Consider the following 18178-nt stretch of genomic DNA (forward strand, 5'->3'; position numbering starts at 1 on the left):
ATCATTATACCCTGGTACAAATCCTAGCACCTCCATAGCTAAAGCCATTTTGTCTCCAAGGACTAGGAGATTATCTAAAGAACTGTCTTTAGTGTCTTCTATTAGAAAACTGAATGCTACAGAAATTTATTTTAAGAAACTTTGTATGAGGCACTGAAACTTGAGTCATTCAAGTTTGATTGTATTCAGTGGAAATACTTGATTTCTTTCAAACGTTAACAGCTCCTGTTCTGCAGTATTTCTACAGGACTGATAAAAGACTTTCAGAGAAAGATTAAAATTCAGAGTTATCAAGAAACCTTTAGCTTAGCCATTAAATTAGCATTAGGTTTACAGATGAGCACAATATGGACAAAAGGTTTGTCGAGATGGTCCTATAATACATTCAATGTCTTCAATGTTCTCTTGAGTATCCAAGTTGTTATATGGAGAACATCTTTTGAAGGTCTCCTTCCTCACAATATACAAAAAGAACCTGTTTGTACTGGCTGAAGATGCAGTGTACAGTTAGAACACTGCCCCTTAAGTTTTGTTTTCTCAGTAATTATTTTTCTCTGTTTTAGACTACAGTAATAACTTTCTGGTAGATCTCCATGACACTGCACGCCATCCTGTTCAAACTTTTATAAAATGTTTTGCATACCTGCTATCACACACACCCCATGCTGCTCTCATGCCACTTCACTTCTAAGAGCAATATACTGTGGTCCCTACCAAATATTGCCGTCAGCTTTTAACTCTTGCATACAAAGGCATTTGTGATCTTGTTTTGAATTCTGTTTATAACTACACATTTTGGTGCCCTTTGCACAAGACAAATAACTTTTTACTTGTGCCTTTTCTTCACTAGCTCTGACTTTCTGGAACAAACTACCCACATATATCCACCGCAGCAACACACTCTGTTTTTAGGACTAAGTTGGAAATATATCTGTTTTGTTTGGATACTTAAATGCATTTTGTGTATTTGCCTATTTCCAACATACAAAGAAATAAATAAGTATAAAGCAGACAATGCCTTAAGGACTAATACTTTACTAGGTTTTAGCCACATTAGCAATAGTTTGACTTGAGTGCCACAGTCCTAAAAGGAGGACTCCACAGTTGAAACAGTCAATTTTAGACACATTTTAGAAAAGTAAGGTCAGATTTCTGTTACTCTTTATGGTATAATGAGGTTTTATTTTTAATATTTGATCAGCTTCCTATTATTACAGACTATGTCTATTTGACTTAGGTATAATATTTGTTGAAGATTTAAGTATTCATTTATCAATTTTTCCTATGAAGTTTTTTATGTATGATTTATGCAGATTATTTATGACACTCACATCCCACATTATCCCAAGAATTCTCGAGTTCAATGTGGCATACAACAGAGATTATTCACAGCATCAAGAAAGTAGGATGTGCTTGATACAATAACAGCATAAGGATGGTTAACTGTAATCAAACATATAAACGGCGAGTGACCGACTCACTCGCAAATGCACAGTAGAGACTTCCCTCTCTGTCCCGCCCCCGCGTCAATACGTAATGACAGGGGCGGAACAGAGAGGGAAACTGTGCAAAGCCGCCGAGGTTGCTACTGCTCCCCCCCCCCCCCCCCCGCCCAAGGTCGCCGCTACCGCTCCCCCACCCGGTGTCACAGCCGCCAGCCCTCCACCCGGCCCAGGCCCTCTCTCCGCTACTGAACTTACATCCACTCGCCGTAACGCAGCACGCACATCAGCTGAGCTGCCGTCCGCCTTCTTCCCTGCCTGTGCCCCGCCCTCACTGACATTATGTCACACGAGGGCGGGACACAGGCAGAGAAGGAAGGTCGACGGCAGCTCAGCTGATCTGCCCTGCTGCGTTCCGGCGAATGGATGTAAGTTCAGTAGCGGAGAGAGGGCCTGGGCCGGGTGGAGGGCTGGCGGCAACTCCGGGGGTGGGGGGAACGGTAGCGGCGACCTCGCAGGGGGGGGGGGGGGGGAGGAGCTAGCGTCGACCTCCGAAAACCCCAATACCAGCCCATTTTAAAGGGCTCAATGGCTAGTACAATTATAATAGAAGAAATACAGAACAACTGAATATATACAGAGATTTAAAGACTGTTTTATATGTTGAACATATGCTTTTACATGTACATAGTCAAGCTTTTATGCTGTTTGCAATAACTTATTAATGTGTATTTATTTGAAAGTATTTAACAGGTCATCAATAAATTAACTTAAGTGTGGCTCCAGTGTCACCCCTATCATTCTCTGCTTTTAGCCTTCACTGCTTTCTGAAGAACATTTTTTTTTTGTTCTATTTCTCTGCTGATCATCCTGGTCTGAACATCCTAATTCCTATCTAAGGGCTTCTTTTACAAAGCCACGCTAATAATTCTCAGTGCGGCAAACGAAAGAAAGTCTATTCAATTCCTATGGGCTTCCTCTCATTTGCTAGTGTAGCTTTGTAAAAGAAGCACTAGATGCACTATGCAAAATTGAGCTTATAGTTTGGCGGTCTTCTATGTGGAACCGTGTACATCCCTGATTCACTGTATCGGTCACCCCAAAGGATAACATGCCACACTCCTCCGAAAACACTTGCATATACCTTATTCAACCATGTAATTTACTTTCAGTCTAGCCACTCACTTTTATTTAACACATTTATACCCCACATTTTCCCACTAGTTGTAGGCTCAATGTGGCTTACACAAAACCGTAGTGCAAGCTACAGTTCAGTAATTACTTATAACAATGCCTTTGTCTTACCCATCTTGTCTGTTTATATGTCCCAACTACAGATGTTCCTTTTGCTGCTTCTTAAAAGCACAATTGCTATGATTTAATTTGCCTATTTTAACATTTGCCTCAATGTTCTAACTGTATGTTCTGCTAACATTTGGCCATTTTACTAAACTTATATTGTTACCACAATGTAAGTTATCTATGTCTAGTTACACCTGCTATCCACTGCTTTGGATGAATATCTTCATAAAAGCAGCTAATAGATTTTAATAAATATTACCCAGAAAAGGCATTATTATGGCCAGCAGATCCTTCTTTCAAAAATTGTTTTTCCCAACTTGTTGCTGTCCCTGTAAGTTTAAATTCAAAACCTCAAAATTGTGTGCTTCTATAAATAACCTACCAGTGCAAGTGATGACGATGTCCACTTGTCTAATTACTTCATTCAGTTTCACCAGACGAAAGCCATCCATGCTACAGAAGGGAATGAAAATGCAACATATGTGAAAATACTGAATGCATTAAACAGGGTATGAAAACAAGGAACAAAGGGATGGCCTCTTTCCACTGTATAAGATGTTTATTAGGCCGCATTAGGAGTTTAGAATTCCGTTTTGGAGACTATGCTCAAGTTATAACCAAATGTTAGAAAATTCATAAGAAAACTCAAAGAAAAGTCACAAAGTTATCAATGGGGAAACTGGGTCTCATATATGCTAACAAAACAAAACACTGTCCCAGCGGGGAGTGTTACAGTTTAAGGGGATCTTTATACCAAAAGAACAGCAAAACAAAAAACCTCTAAGGTTCTGTTTAAATACCTTTCCGAACCATTGAAGGGAACACTTTTTTTACTCAGAGTAATAAAATGATGGAACATTTTGCAGGCACAATGAAAAATGGCTAGAACACTAACTAAAATCAGTTCAGAAATAAACTGGCCAGGTTTTAAGGGAAAACAATATTGGTACATATGAAGATACAATTCTATAAAGGAAAGTACTAATCTAGCAATTTTAAAACTACCACTGTATAGGGCAATGGAAAGCAATTGTTTTTATTGCTGCAGAACTGCTTAAAGATACAATGCAGTTCTTTTTGCCTTCTCTGCACTCCCATATAGAAACAGTTCTTAGAGAATCAGATGAACATTGGCCTTCATGTCCTCTAGTCTTCTTTCAGCCTAATCCGTTGTGTGTCTCTTTCTGGTTTCATCTCAACAATGTCAATGTTTCTTAGCCTTCGCTCACTGTGCAGGACTGAAATCCCTTGATGCTGGAAACCCTTCTTTGGAAGGGGCTTCATTAACAGATGGTCCTGATGGCCTCTTCCAATGCACAACTGATATCCTCTTGCTGTTGATGTATCCCCCTGTAGCCCCTGGGTACATCTGGGTCAATACCTCCAGTACTGATTCCCTGAATCAAACTTGTTTAAACTTAAAAGCTCACTCAGGCATTCATCACAGCCACAAAGTCCTCTAGATGACTTTATAAATAGGCACGTAGAACCAGTAGCAAATAAATCCTCATGAACAAACAAACTTATTCAGAAGGTGGCATACAAGAATGTGTGTACTTTATGGGCTTGATTTTCACAGGACCCCTAAGTGAAAAGTCCAAGGCGGCACCTACTTTAAAAAGCATCACAAGCACCCAGAACCAGCCATAATAAAGGAGAAATGTCAATACGAATTTGCACATACATCACAACTCTACCTCCCAGGCTACCCCTTTAGGAATATCTGCTCACAGATCAAGTGAAAGTAGGTGCACGCTTTCTGTGATTATAACTTTTATGTACATATGCAGTCAAACAATTTAATGACAGTGTTTTTCCATGTATACCACAGGCTTTAGAAAAGCATTAAAGGATTCCCCCCACTTGTGCACTTGCATACTTTATAAAACATGCTCGTACATTTCAACCCCACTCCCATTCTGACTAAGCAATGCTTCTGCGAATGCCTACACACAGTATGCACACATTAAGTATCATCTTGCTGTCATGGATACTTGCACTTGCATATTCAGCTATACAATTTTATAATTGCCCTTTTCAACATCTAAAACATGGTATGCATGTACTGTAGATAAAAGTGTTTTATTACACAAAAGGGGTAATTCTTGTATAGGATACCTAGGCTGTGAAGGCAACTGGGGCATACGTAACATCTATTTACAAAAGCAACATATCCATTCATATGCCTTTATCATATTGCCTCCCAATAAGCTCCTGGATAAAGTTACACCTACTCCAAGATAGGCATAACTTTTCCACCTCAGTTTGTACAGACAGGTGTGGATGTGTGTATCTCACTGCTGTGCCCCACTTCCACCTTACTTCCATCTCCGGGAACAACCACATATATCCATGCAAAAACTATACCATTACCACCATAATGTTGAATAACATATGTTTTTGTGTATTCCCCTGGACAATTTTTGAAGCACCTATTTCTGTGCATAAAACACAAAAAGCTGTATAAAATATGCCCCCAAATACATTCAACATTCTGTTCCTATATTCAATTCTCTCTCTGATTTTGTAGAATGGGCCAGGAAGCTGGGAAATTTTGGATCCAGAGCATGCCATCGTACATAGATATGAATATGAAGATAGATAAATGCACACATCACCTGTCACTCAATACATCCGACTGGTTTCTACTGTCTATTATAGCAACACAGAAGGCACTTGCAGCACTGTTTACTAGGCCGTGCTAGAGGTGCGTCAGCGTTTTTTATAGCGTGCTAACCATGTAGACGCCCATAATATTCCTATGGGCATCTACACGGTTAGCGTGTGCTAAATAGCAGGCCTTAGTAAACAGGGCCCTAAATTAGTACATGTGATATAAAATAACACTATTCTGAACATGATGGCTCCCAGAGGCTCAGGTAATAACTTTCAAGTAAAATTGTTTAAATGATACAGGTAGTCATTATGATTCGCTTTAACAATGGCAACTGTGTTTTCTTTATACTGTTTGTCTTACCAGGCCTGCAGAGCACAGATGGGATCGATCTCTGTCACGTACACTATGGAGCCCATGGCTTTCAGTGCAGCACAACAGCCTTTGCCAACCTACACAGCAATGAAAAACAGGATAAGACAAGTTCAGTAAGTCATCCTCAACTACTGCAGCCAACACAGTTGGATGTCCTGTTTTCTGTCATGTATTCCTGGGAAAAAATTGTACAACAGTTTAAAATTCTGTATTCTATCTATATTTACTAAAATACTGTATAATCACTGAATTTGAATCAATTTCAACTTCAAAATGGAACAAAGTTCTTACAGATATGCAGAGTAAGTTTTTTGTGTGCAGAATTCCCCCAAACATACAGTATTAATGAATCTTAACTAAGAATTCTGGTTTTGATGATTTTCCTTTAACAACTCGAGTCCAAGGGAGCCCTGAACTGGTCAGTGCTGCCTTAATGCAGCTGCTAATACCTGTAACACCATATAGGTGTTCATGGCTGTAGGTACAGATGTCAGAGGCTGAAAGTCATCACTACCTATAACCCCTCTTGGATTGTAAATTTAAATCCCTGAAAATCAAAAGCCTCAAGCATAAGGCAATAGACCACTCTCCACTTAGCTTCTCACATCCCATATGCACTTCTAGCATGTGTTCCCACATTTCGTAACATCCAAATTTCAACATACTGCCCCATTTCCTCCAATATGTTCCTCCCTTCCCTCTTAGGACTCTCTTTCCTTCCCATAACTGACCTGCTTTATTACACCACTTAATTTACAAAGTTGTTTAACTTCCATATGTTCTGTGATAACAGCTATCAGTCCTCACAGATGACACTGTATGGTGCTTATGCTGGAGCACTAACTTCAAATGTAATAAAGCAGTGTTCCTCAATGCAAGGCCCATAAGCCATTGGCAGCCCCTGTTCTCCTGACCAAGTCCCTCCCCTCAAAAATAACTCCCACCTGCCTCCAGTGCTGCCATTTTGAAAGATGGTGGCACTGGAGGCAGCAATTGAGCATCACTCCTGCCTTTACAGATGACGGTGAATTGAAACTTCTAGTCAGGGCTGAAGGTGGGTCTGGTAAGAGAGCTGGAGAGGATGAGAGAAATGCTGGACCTGGAGGGACAGAAGGGGATGGAGTAGTAGCTATGTTAGACCTGGTGGGGGACATTTGAGAGAGACAGATTGGTGGGCATGGATGCCATTGGCACACACTGGTCAATGTCATGGTGCTGGGTAGGAAAATATTTGTAGGCTCTTTTTCAGTCCTTTTGAACCCAATGGCCCCAACTTAAAAATTAGTGATCACCACTATAACAGAGCCTTCCGATATGCACTTTTCTGAGAAGTTCCGAGAGAAGACATTTCTCTGGTAAGTGAACGCTATTTTGCTTTGTGCTTTGGGAACTTAAAGATTGGGGTTTAAAGGAGGAATTGTAGGTTAGTGTTAGGCAAAATAAAAATACAAAAAGCTAATTTTATCAACTAATCTCCATAGTCTTTTACACTTAGTTTTAAAAACTTTGTACCACAGCAGTAACAGATAGAATCTAGCAGGCACTGCAGGATCTAGTTTAGTCTTCCCGCCCATCCCTAGGACAACTCTTCATTTATATTCAGTTATTGTAATTAGGGTAACAAGCAAGGAGTGCCTGCCACGCGACAAAAAAGACAGCTCTTACAGAGTTTTAAATACATTTCATTACCATCTAAGAAGGAAATACTAAATAAATCATACAATATACTATATAAACTAAAGGACACTTTTATATTAGGCTAATATCCTTAATACTGTAGCAAGTTTTAAATTATTGAAAAACTCAAAAACACTAAAATGCAGCAGTCCAGCAGCGAGAGGGGTGCTATCCAGTCTTTTGCACTGAGTGTCATGTGTATGATTATCTCCCAGTTGGTGAGATGTCATATGTCTGTGCCCGATGCAAAGAACTCCTAGCTCTCAGAGAACGTGTCCGTTCTCTTGAGGCTGGAGTAGCAGACTTGGTGGAGCTGAGGGAGATAGAGAGGTATATAGAGGAGACCTACAGGGATGTTGTAGAGAAGTCCCATCTCCAGTCTGGTAGCCCCTGTGCTACCTTGGAGGAGGGAGGTCTCCTAGAAGGACAGCATCACCCTGGTGAAGTAGGAAGTACTCCTTTAGCCAGGACCTTCCCACCAGGGGATGTACTATCCTCTCGCACCGAGGATACGTCTCCAAGTGCTGACCGGGAGGGAAAGGTTAGGACAGCTGTTGTAGTTGGCGATTCGATCATTAGGCATATAGACAGCTGGGTTGCTGGTGGACGTGAGGATCGCCTGGTGACTTGCCTGCCTGGTGCGAAGGTGGCGGACCTCACGCGTCACCTAGATGCCGGCTGTCTTGGTACATGACAAAGCCGTAGCAGAGATATTAAATGAATTCTTTGCTTCGGTCTTCACCGAGGAAGAGTTGGGTGGGATACCAGTGCTGGAAATGGTATTCAAAGCTGACGAGTCAGAGAAACTTAATGAATTCTCTGTAAACCTGGAGGATGTAATGGGGCAGTTCTACACACTGAAGAGTAGCAAATCTCCTGGACCAGATGGTATTCACCCCAGAGTGCTGATAGAACTGAAACATGAGCTTGCGGAGCAATTGTTAGTAATATGTAATTTATCCTTAAAATCGAGTGTGGTACTGGAAGATTGGAGGGTGGCCAATGTAACGCAGATTTTTAAAAAAGGTTCCAGAGGAGATCCAGGAAATTATAGACCGGTGAGTCTGACGTCGGTGCCGGGCAAAATGGTAGAGACTATTATTAAAGTACAGAGCATATTCAAAAGCATGGATTAGCATATTCAAAAGCTCCCAGGTACACAGCTCCCTTACAGTGTGTGCTGAGACCCCCAAAAACCCCCAAACCCACTACCCACAACTGTACAACACTACCATAGCCCTTATGGGTGAAGGAGGGCACCTACATGTGGGTACAGTGGGTTTTGGAGGGCTCACATTTATCACCACAAGTGTAACAGGTGGGGGGGGGGGGGGGGGGATGGGCCTGGGTCCGCCTGCCTGAAGTCCACTGCAGTACCCTCTAAAAACTGCTCCAGGGATCTGCATAGTGCTGTGATGGAGCTGGGTATGACATTTGAGGCTGGCATAGAAGCTGGCACAAAAAATGTTTAAACTTTATTTGTTTGGGTGGGAGGGGGTTGGTGACCACTGGGGGAGTAAGGGGAGGTGATCCCCGATTCCCTCCGGTGGTCATCTGGTCAGTTGGGGCACTTTTTTGAGACATGGTCCTAAAAATAAATGGACCAAGTGAAGCTGGCCAAGTGCTCGTCAAAGCCGGCCTTCATTTTTCCATTATCGGCCGAAGCCGGCCATCTTGTAACCACTTCCCTGTCCCGCCTTCCGTACCCTGCAGAAACGGCCCCTTTAACTTTGGCCGGCCATGCGACGGAAAGCAGTTGAAGACGGCCAAAATCGGCTTTCGATTATACTGATTTGGCCGGGTTTAGGAGATGGCCGGCCATCTCCCAATTTATGTCAGAAGATGGCCGGCCTTCTCCTTCGAAAATAAGCAGGAACGTCAACATGGATTTAGTGAAGAGAAATCTTGCCTCACCAATCTACTACATTTCTTTGAAGGGGTGAACAAACATGTGGATAAAGGTGAGCCGGTTGATATTGTGTATCTGGATTTTCAGAAGGATTTTCATGAAAGACTCCAGAGGAAATTGGAGAGTCATGGGATAGGAGGTAGTGTTATATTGTGGATTACAAAAAACTGGTTAAAACAGAGAGTAGGGTTAAATGGTCAGTATTCTCAATGGAGTAGGGTAGTTAGTGCGGCTCCCCAGGGGTCTATAATGGGACCACTGTTTTTTTAACATATTTATAAATGACCTAGAGATGGGAGTAACTAGTGAGGTAATTAAATTTGCTGATGACACAAAGTTATTCAAAATCGTTAAATCGCGGGAGGATTGAGAAAAATTACAAGAGGGCCTTACGTTACTGGGAGACTGGACGTCTAAATGGCAGATGACGCTTAATGTGAGCAAGTGCAAAGTGATGCATGTGGGAAAGAGGAACCCGAATTATTGCTACGTCATACAAGGTTCCACCTTAGGAGTCACGGACCAAGAAAGGGACCTAGGTGTCGTCGCTGATGATACGTTGAAACCTTCTGCTCAGTGTGCTGCTGAGGCTAAGAAAGCAAATAGAATGTTAGGTATTATTAGGAAAGGAATGGAAAACAAAAATGAGGATGTTATAATGCCTTTGTATCGCTCCATGGTGCGACCGAACCTCGAATATTCTGTTCAATTCTGGTCGCTGCATCTCAAAGAAGATATAGTGGAATTAGAAAAGGCGCAGAGAAGGGCGAAAAAAATTATAAAAGGGATGGGATGACTTCCCTATGAAGAAAGGCTAAAGCGGCTAAGGCTCTTCAGCTTGGAGAAAAGACAACTGTGGGGAGATATGATAGAGGTCTATAAAATAATGAGTGGAGTTGAACGGGTAGATGTGAAGTGTCTGTTTACGCTTTCCAAAAATACTAGGACTAGGGGGCATGCGATGAAGCTATGATGTAGTAAATTTAAAACGAATCAGAGAAACTTTTTCTTCACTCAACGTGTAATTGGGCTCTGGAATTCGTTGCCAGAGAATGTGGTAGGGGCGGTTAGCTTAGCGGTTTAAAAAAGGTTTGGATGGCTTCCTAAAGGAAAAGTCCACACACCGTTATTAAATGGACTTGGGGAAAATCCACTATTTCTGGGATAAACAGTATAAAATGTTTTGTACTTTTTTGGGATCTTGTCAGGTATTTGTGACCTGGATTGGCCACTGTTGGAAACAGAATCCTGGGCTTGATGGACCTTTGGTCTTTCCCAGTATGGCAATACTTATGTACTTACGAACTACTAAGCATAAACAGGATGTTTAGTATCAATGTTCATGAAGGCCACTCAGTGTGTACATATAATCTTGAAGAACATTCTTCTCTGGGGGAGGCAGAAGGGTTCTGTGAGGACAAATATTCTGCTGTCCTTAGAGAACACCTGTTATACATTAGTAATTTTGCCTTCTCCAAGGACAAACAAGATAGGAGCTGAGCTGATGGAAAAGAGTCTTCTGAACTTAAGTTATCAAATTTGCGTACAACAATCTCCTCAGTCAATATAGAGCCACCACATCACTAGACCCTAATGTTCCTCAATCCTTTGATACACTCTTCCCACCAGCAGACTATAAGAGCTCTGAGAAGGCCATAGCTGAAAAAGCATCAATTCCCAAGGATCTTATCTCCTTCCTTTGACTGATGAAGTTGGGTACCTTGACATTCTTCCTCATGGCCATCCTGGATAATCATCAGGATTATCCCAAATCTGTTTCATGAGCCAAAAACGGCATAGGATCCAACTTTTCAAAATGATTGGGGTGCTACACAAATTACCCTTCTCATGACTCAATGAAGGAGGTTGCTCAACATTGGGGATACACGGCATCCACAGAGCTGGCACCTATGACAAACAGGTCATGTTATCAGGATATTGCTAATATACATGAGAGATCTGCATGTACACCACCCCCACTGCATAGAAATCTATTTCAAGTGTATTAAGGATATCTTGAAAATCTAACCTGTCTGCAGTCCTAGAGGACTGAACCTGTGACCCCTGAAATATAGCAAATGGAACCCATTTCCCTCACAAAACACCCTGTCATATAACAGGTACAGTACGATTAGCAGCACGCTGCTGTTACACTGTCTTACCAACATATTTCAGTCCTGCTCAGGTTTCAAACTTTGATAATCTCTAGTCTCTGAGACTATCAGTAAAGCAGTCAGTTAAGATTTCATTGTATTAGTGATGTAGAGACTAACCTACTTGGAAGCACAATAAGATAACCAGTTCATTTCAGAATCCTACCATAAAGCTTTCATTTGGCAGTGACGTTGGGTCAGATCGGAACTTGGGTTTTGGGGGCATGCACTTTTGCCTTCCCTTAATTAAAATAAACTTCTATAGTGAATACCGTACCTCTCCATAACCACAGACCACCACCTGCTTCCCTCCAAACATCATGTCCGTTGTCCTTTTCAAGCTAAAACATAAAAAGAAATTAAGAGATCTATTAGAGACCTTTGATTGCAGAGGTCACTACAGTTCAATTCCCACAAAAACGCCCCCCCCCCAAAAAAAAAAAGTCAACTTCCAGACGTGTAAATTATTTTAGCCACATGGGGCAGGAGAAGGAAGAGAATGTTCTAATTTTAACCGCACTGTTGCTTTACACTACTCAAAAATAAAAAGCAGCAATGCAAGCTAGATTCTTCAGATCATCTGGCTCAGCTGCTTCTGTTTGATAACTTCCCATGGTTTTAATTTCACACATTTCTGCTATTAAAAAAAAAAACAAGTGTACACTATTATGCTTACAACCCTTGCCTTTATAATTAATTTTCTGGTTGTACTAGATATGTGTTTTACTTTTACCAGCATGACACCAGAACATCGCACACTTAAGATTACTAAATCAGAACCAGTATTTACTCAGATTCACAAAAGTGAGAATGACTAAACAAGAATAAACGTTCACAATCTTAAAGCATTAATATCTAAAAGAGACACAGAAAATCTGATTCAATTTGTTTAAACTGCCAATTAAAATATCTAAGAGAGTTATTTTATGTGCATATGTGCGGAAGGTAGGGTTAAACTGAATTAGGAAGTCTGTTGATGCTTGTATAATGTTGCTTCATTGTATGATCATCATTCAGCAGACCATCGAATCTGAACCTTTATTCCTGTCCACACAGTTAGGCATCCCCACCCCCAAGTTTTGTAATTAGGGATGTGGCATGACCAAAAATAAGTCTGTTGGCCGTTTTAAAGATTTTACGATATGTGTTTTTCTTTTTTTCCCCCCATACATTGCATCCAAATACTTTTTTTTCATGAACAAATTGGTTGTGTGTGTTAATAAGTATACTTGTGTGCAAGCAATCTGAATCCAATTTAAACTTTTAAATGCCCATAAGGACTAAATACATATACCTAGTATGGATGTAACTAGTAAAGGCTGTTGCCCTAACATCTGTAGTCTTGCTGGACAGTACTCAGTCACCAAGAACATGTCAGCAACAGCCCATCTGTTTTTCATGGGCAAGGCAGGAGGAGTTACTGACATTGTGTGTGTACATGTGTGTGCCTGACTGTCTCAAAGGCCAAATCAACACAGGAGCTGAGGCCACTGCATGCTTTCCTTATGTCTGACTTCCACAGCTTAAGGAAGGTTTAATCTGCTCTCCAGTTTCCATTTCTCACTTCTACCTCTCCACCCATCCTAGTTGAAACCACCACAGAACATTAGCAGAAGCATAGGCTCTAGAACACAGAATACACAGTGCTATGTATTCATGCATTTGCATGTCCTTGGACTCCACATAATTCCAATTTAAACAGGAAATGTGCATATAGAGGAAAGGGTACAGAGTTTGTTCAGTGTCCTCATGGCCCACACAGATTGAGGTAACAGCTCCCTGTTGTCTAGGACCAGGAATCTGAACTGGAAATGGAAGGTGGACTGATTTGGCTTCTCATCTATGAAAATGAAATGCTGAACCAGAATCCAGTACTGAAATCAAGACTTGCAGATAGCAACCAAGTCTACCATCAACTGACTGGAGAAGAAAAGTGGCACAATAAATGAAGTCTGGAGAAGCAGTAGCTTTGTCTAACCCATAAAAGTTCTTGCTGTGGTACTAAACTGACAAAATTTGTGAAAATCATTCATTATTTCTGAACGGGTAGAAGAGGAGGTGGTTTGATGTTTTTTGGTCTTATTCTGGAAATACCATCACTGGTTCAATGTCGATCACAACAAACAAGACAACTGGACAGCAAACCAAAAGCTACAAAATTAGTCATACTACATCACAGATATTGTATCACATGTATCCCTTAAGCAAATGTGTTTTAAGGGTCCATTGAAAATCTGTCATCGAACGGATCTGCAAAGGAAAATGGTTCCACACAAAAGCAGCTTGATAGAAAAGAGAGGAATCAACATTCGGCACTTTATGATCTGTCCTACTGATGGAAAATCTACCAGCATTTGATTATGAGTTTTATAGATAGAACCTTTATGTAATAATGTAACCCAGTCAACTAAAAATAGGAGGGAGCATTTCCCTACATGATCTTAAAAATCATAGTGAACAGCTTAAACTGAACCTGTGCACTCACAGGAAGTCAATGTAATTTACCAAGCAACCAAGAAGCAGAATCAAACCTCCCTACAGAATAGATCAATGATGCTACTGTATTTTGAATGAACTGGAGGAATTAAGCAATGTCTTAGAGAAACTGATATTAAACTACACTACGGTAGTCAAGTTCAGATAATACTAATGCTTGCAATAATAATCTGTTCTTCGAGGGTTAAAAATAATTACATATTGCCCATAATTTCTTCATCATATGAAAAGATTTTCTTACTAATAGCTTTATATGATGGGAAAATGTCAAAAGGCTATTTCCACTCCCAGAATCCTAGACCTGAATTAAAGAGTAAACGTGTTTACCCCAATAGAAAATTGTTGAGAGAGAACAAAAGAATCAGGTGAATGTATCCATAAAAATTTGGTCTTCACACAATTAAGTTTCAACTGATGACTTACAATCCGTGTGTGTGCGTGCGCGTGTCCAGGATTCCACCTTCTTAAAGAACTACCTTCTTTCTGAACCCTATAGCTCCAAGTAAACAAAAAACCTCTGAACCACTTTCACACATTTCCATATATTCTTTTATCAATCAATAATAATAGCATAATATAATGGTCAACCAAGTCGAAAGCTCAGGACAGGTCAAATTGTACAACCACTACATTCTGACCCCAATTCAGCAATGCCTTACCATAAGCAATAACAAATGCTACCATAGTTTCAGTGTTATAGTTCCTCCAAAATCCAGACTGTGAAGAATGCAAAATAGTATTTGTATCTAAATACTTATCCAGCGCATCAGTGACATAACCCTCCATGATTTTAACAAACCGGCTGACAGTTACTTGCTGACGACAGATTCCCACACGGATTCTTGGGATAGCTGTTAAAACAATCCCACCATAATGTTCCGGAAATTGGCCATCGACAAGACAAAAACTCAACCAGTAAGTTAAAGTAGAGAGAAATACATCAGACATGTCATTCATAATATATGCTGGACAAGGATCCACACTACAGTTCTATTTCACATAGTCATTAGCGACCTAACTACTTTGCTGTCATGGGTACAGAATGTTATCATACATCCAGTCAGTACTCAACTCTAAGTCAAGAATAGCTGAATTTAGTTGTCTACGAATAGTTAATACATTTTCCTTGAAATAAGATGTGAAAGCCTCAGCTGTAGTAGTAAAACAAACATCAGAGAGTAACTTATCAGAATTAACGAGATTATCTGCAAGATGGAGCATCTATGTGAGCTTGAAGAGTCCTCACTAATTAATAATCAGCTCTTTGTATTGTGATATTTTAGAATGCCAAGCTAATTTATGCTTATAAGACGACGACTCTCCAAATTTTCTCATATTTCCTCCAAGCTCGCTTCAGGGCAAATAATTCAACATCAAATCATTTCTCAGATTCTCTTCATTTTATATTTAGTTTTATACAGGGCTATTTCATCTAATATTTCTGAAATGTGAGCATGTCAATTAATGAATAAATCTTGCAGACAGCACACTTCCATCAAGGTCTGCAGTTTGGTCCAGAACAAGTCAGCATCAATATTTCCTCTAGTTTTCATAAATATTTTCGGCTTGCTATTTTTAGTGAGAATCATACTCCTTCAACCTATGATTTGTATGGAAGGGATCCGGCATCTGAGTAGGCACGATTCTCTCCCCGGGAGATTCTTTGATCCCAGAGATAGCCCCTCCGATTGCTTCTAATTTAACTGATAAGGTTAATACTTCCTCTTCGGCACTGGCTCTAGAGAAACTACCACCTGTGGCCTAATCAGATAGCAAAGATACTTACCTGTAGCAGGTCTTCTCCAAGGACAGCAGGACTTATATTCTCACAACTGGGTAACATGGTGCCACGTTGCCCGGTCCGAAGCTTATAACAAACTTAACAGAGCTTTGTGGAGTGTGAAATACTATAATTTCAACTCCTCATCAGATATTTCTTTAAAGGACGTTTGGGTAGCCATTAAAAAAATGGACTCTAATCTTCAAAGGAGGAGCAGCCTAGTGGTTAGTGCAGTGGACTTTGCCTGGGGAACTGAGTTCAATTCCCACTTCAGCTCCTTGTGACTCTGGGCAAGTCACTTAACCCTCCATTGTCCCTGGTACATCAAGTCCCATTTCCCTTTAAGTAGACTCTGTACATTTATAGAAAATGTTTCTAATAAGATAAAAGATCATGAGAAAAAAATTTGTTTTGCTTGAGCAAAAGTGTTCTGCTTTGGAAGCCCAAACTTAACAATTACAAACAACTGTAACTGCTGCGGTGAAGGGTAATTTAACTATGTGTAGGCGATTGGAAAAATACAGAGAATGCATCTAGTGCCCTCAATTTAAGGATTCTGAATTTCTCTGGCACACACTATTTGGCACCCTTGGAGTTACTGACTAAATATTTGAAAGAAATTTTACAGCTTCCTATACAGGATATGCCTGTTATATTAAATGCATATTATATTCCGAGAAACTTGAAGGTGATGAAGGGGGTATGGGATTCAATATATTCACCTGATAGTTTGAATTTAACTACATTTCTAGAATATTTGCATGATTCAATAACTAAGCGGACGACTTTACTTGTGACTTTTCAGAGAGAAGAACAGAAAATGGTGATATTAAAATCCTATTTTAAGAAGAAACAGAATATGTTTTGTGGTCAGCCTGTATTGATATTCTCAGATGTATCTAAAATGACAGAAGAGAGATGGACGGAAGGAGTTCCTATAGCTTAAATCTCATGTTTTGGCTGTAGGGGAAACATTCTTTCTCCCTCCTCCTTTTCCTATCCAAGATACTTGAACATGCTGTTCACCACTGTTGCCTTGACTTTCTTTCATCTCAAGCTATTCTTGATCCACTTCAATCTGGCTTTCGCCCCCTTCATTCACCTGAAACAGCACTTGCTAAAGTCTCCAATGACCTGTTCCTGGCCAGATCCTCATCCTTCTCGATCTATCTGCTGCTTTTGACACTGTTGATAACAGCCTACTCCTTGATACGCTGTCCTCACTTGGATTTCAGGGCTCTGTTCTTTCCTGGTTTTCTTCTTATCTCTTCCATCGTACTTTTAGTGGATATTCTGGTGGATCCTCCTCCACTTCTATCCCACTGTCAGTTGGTGTACCCTCAGGGATCTGTCCTGGGACCTCTTCTCTGCCTATACTTCTTCCCTTGGTACTCTGATCTCATCCCACTGTTTTCAGTTTCATCTTTACACTGATGACTCCCAGATCTACCTCTCTACGCCAGAAATCTCAGCAGGAATCCAGGCCAAAGTATCAGCCTGCCTGTTTGACATTGCTACCTGGATATCTCACCGCCATCTGAAACTAAACATAACCAAGACTCAGCTTATCATCTTTCCCCCTAAACCAACCTCTCCTCCTTCCCCATTCTCTATTTCTGTCAATAACACTCTCATCCTCCCTGTCTCATCAGCTCGTAACCTTGGGGTCATCTTCGACTCCTCTCTCTCCTTCTCTGCACATATTCAGCAGAGTGCTAAAACCTGTCGTTTCTTTCTCTATAATATCACCAAAATTCACCCTTTCCTTTCTGAGCATACTACCAGAACCCTCATCCACACTCTTATCACCTGTTGCTTAGACTATTGAAACTTGCTTCTCACAGGTCTCCCACTTAGCCATCTCCTTCCTCTTCAATCTGTTGAAAATTCTGCTGCATGACTTATATTCTGCCAGTGTCACTATGCTCAGATTAGCCCTCTCCTCAAGTCACTTCACTGGCTCCCTATCCGGTTCCGCATACAGTTCAAACTCCTCTTATTGACTTACAAGTGCGTTCACTCTGCAGCTCGTCAGTACCTCCTCCACTCTCATCTCTCCCTACACTCCTCCCTGGGAACTCTGTTCACTGGGTAAATCTTTCTTATCTGCACCCTTCTCTTCCACTGCTAACTCCAGACTCAGGGGGAATGTCAGGAAGTATTTTTTCGCAGAGAGAGTGGTGGATGCTTGGAGTGCCCTTCCGCGGAAGGTGGTGGAGATAAAAACGGTAAAGGAATTAAAAAATGCGTGGGATAAACATAAAGGAATCCTGTTGAGAAGGAAGGGATCCTCAGAAGCTTAGCGGAGACTGGGTGGCAGAGCCGGTGGTGGGAGGCGAGGCTAGTGCTGGGCAGACTTCTACGGTCTGTGCCCTGAAAATGACAAGATACAAATCAAGGTCAGGTATACACACATAAAGTAGCACATAT

The 18178-nt window shown here is 40.9% G+C and overlaps 1 protein-coding gene across 2 annotated transcripts in view; it reads right to left on the reverse strand.

Annotated features, from left to right (window-relative positions):
* Window positions 1-18178, reverse strand: part of AHCYL2 (adenosylhomocysteinase like 2) — a 184587-nt gene that overhangs the window by 16889 nt on the left and 149520 nt on the right. For both annotated transcript variants that reach the window (XM_030216847.1, XM_030216848.1), the window contains exons 9-11: window positions 11750-11813; window positions 5722-5810; window positions 3127-3197 (exon numbers count right to left, since the gene is read on the reverse strand). In XM_030216847.1, coding sequence (XP_030072707.1) covers window positions 3127-3197; window positions 5722-5810; window positions 11750-11813 — 224 coding nt within the window. The remainder of the gene's footprint in view (window positions 1-3126; window positions 3198-5721; window positions 5811-11749; window positions 11814-18178) is intronic.

Source organism: Microcaecilia unicolor, chromosome 10 (assembly GCF_901765095.1).
Source record: "Microcaecilia unicolor chromosome 10, aMicUni1.1, whole genome shotgun sequence".
Classification (NCBI taxonomy): Eukaryota; Metazoa; Chordata; class Amphibia; order Gymnophiona; family Siphonopidae; genus Microcaecilia; species Microcaecilia unicolor.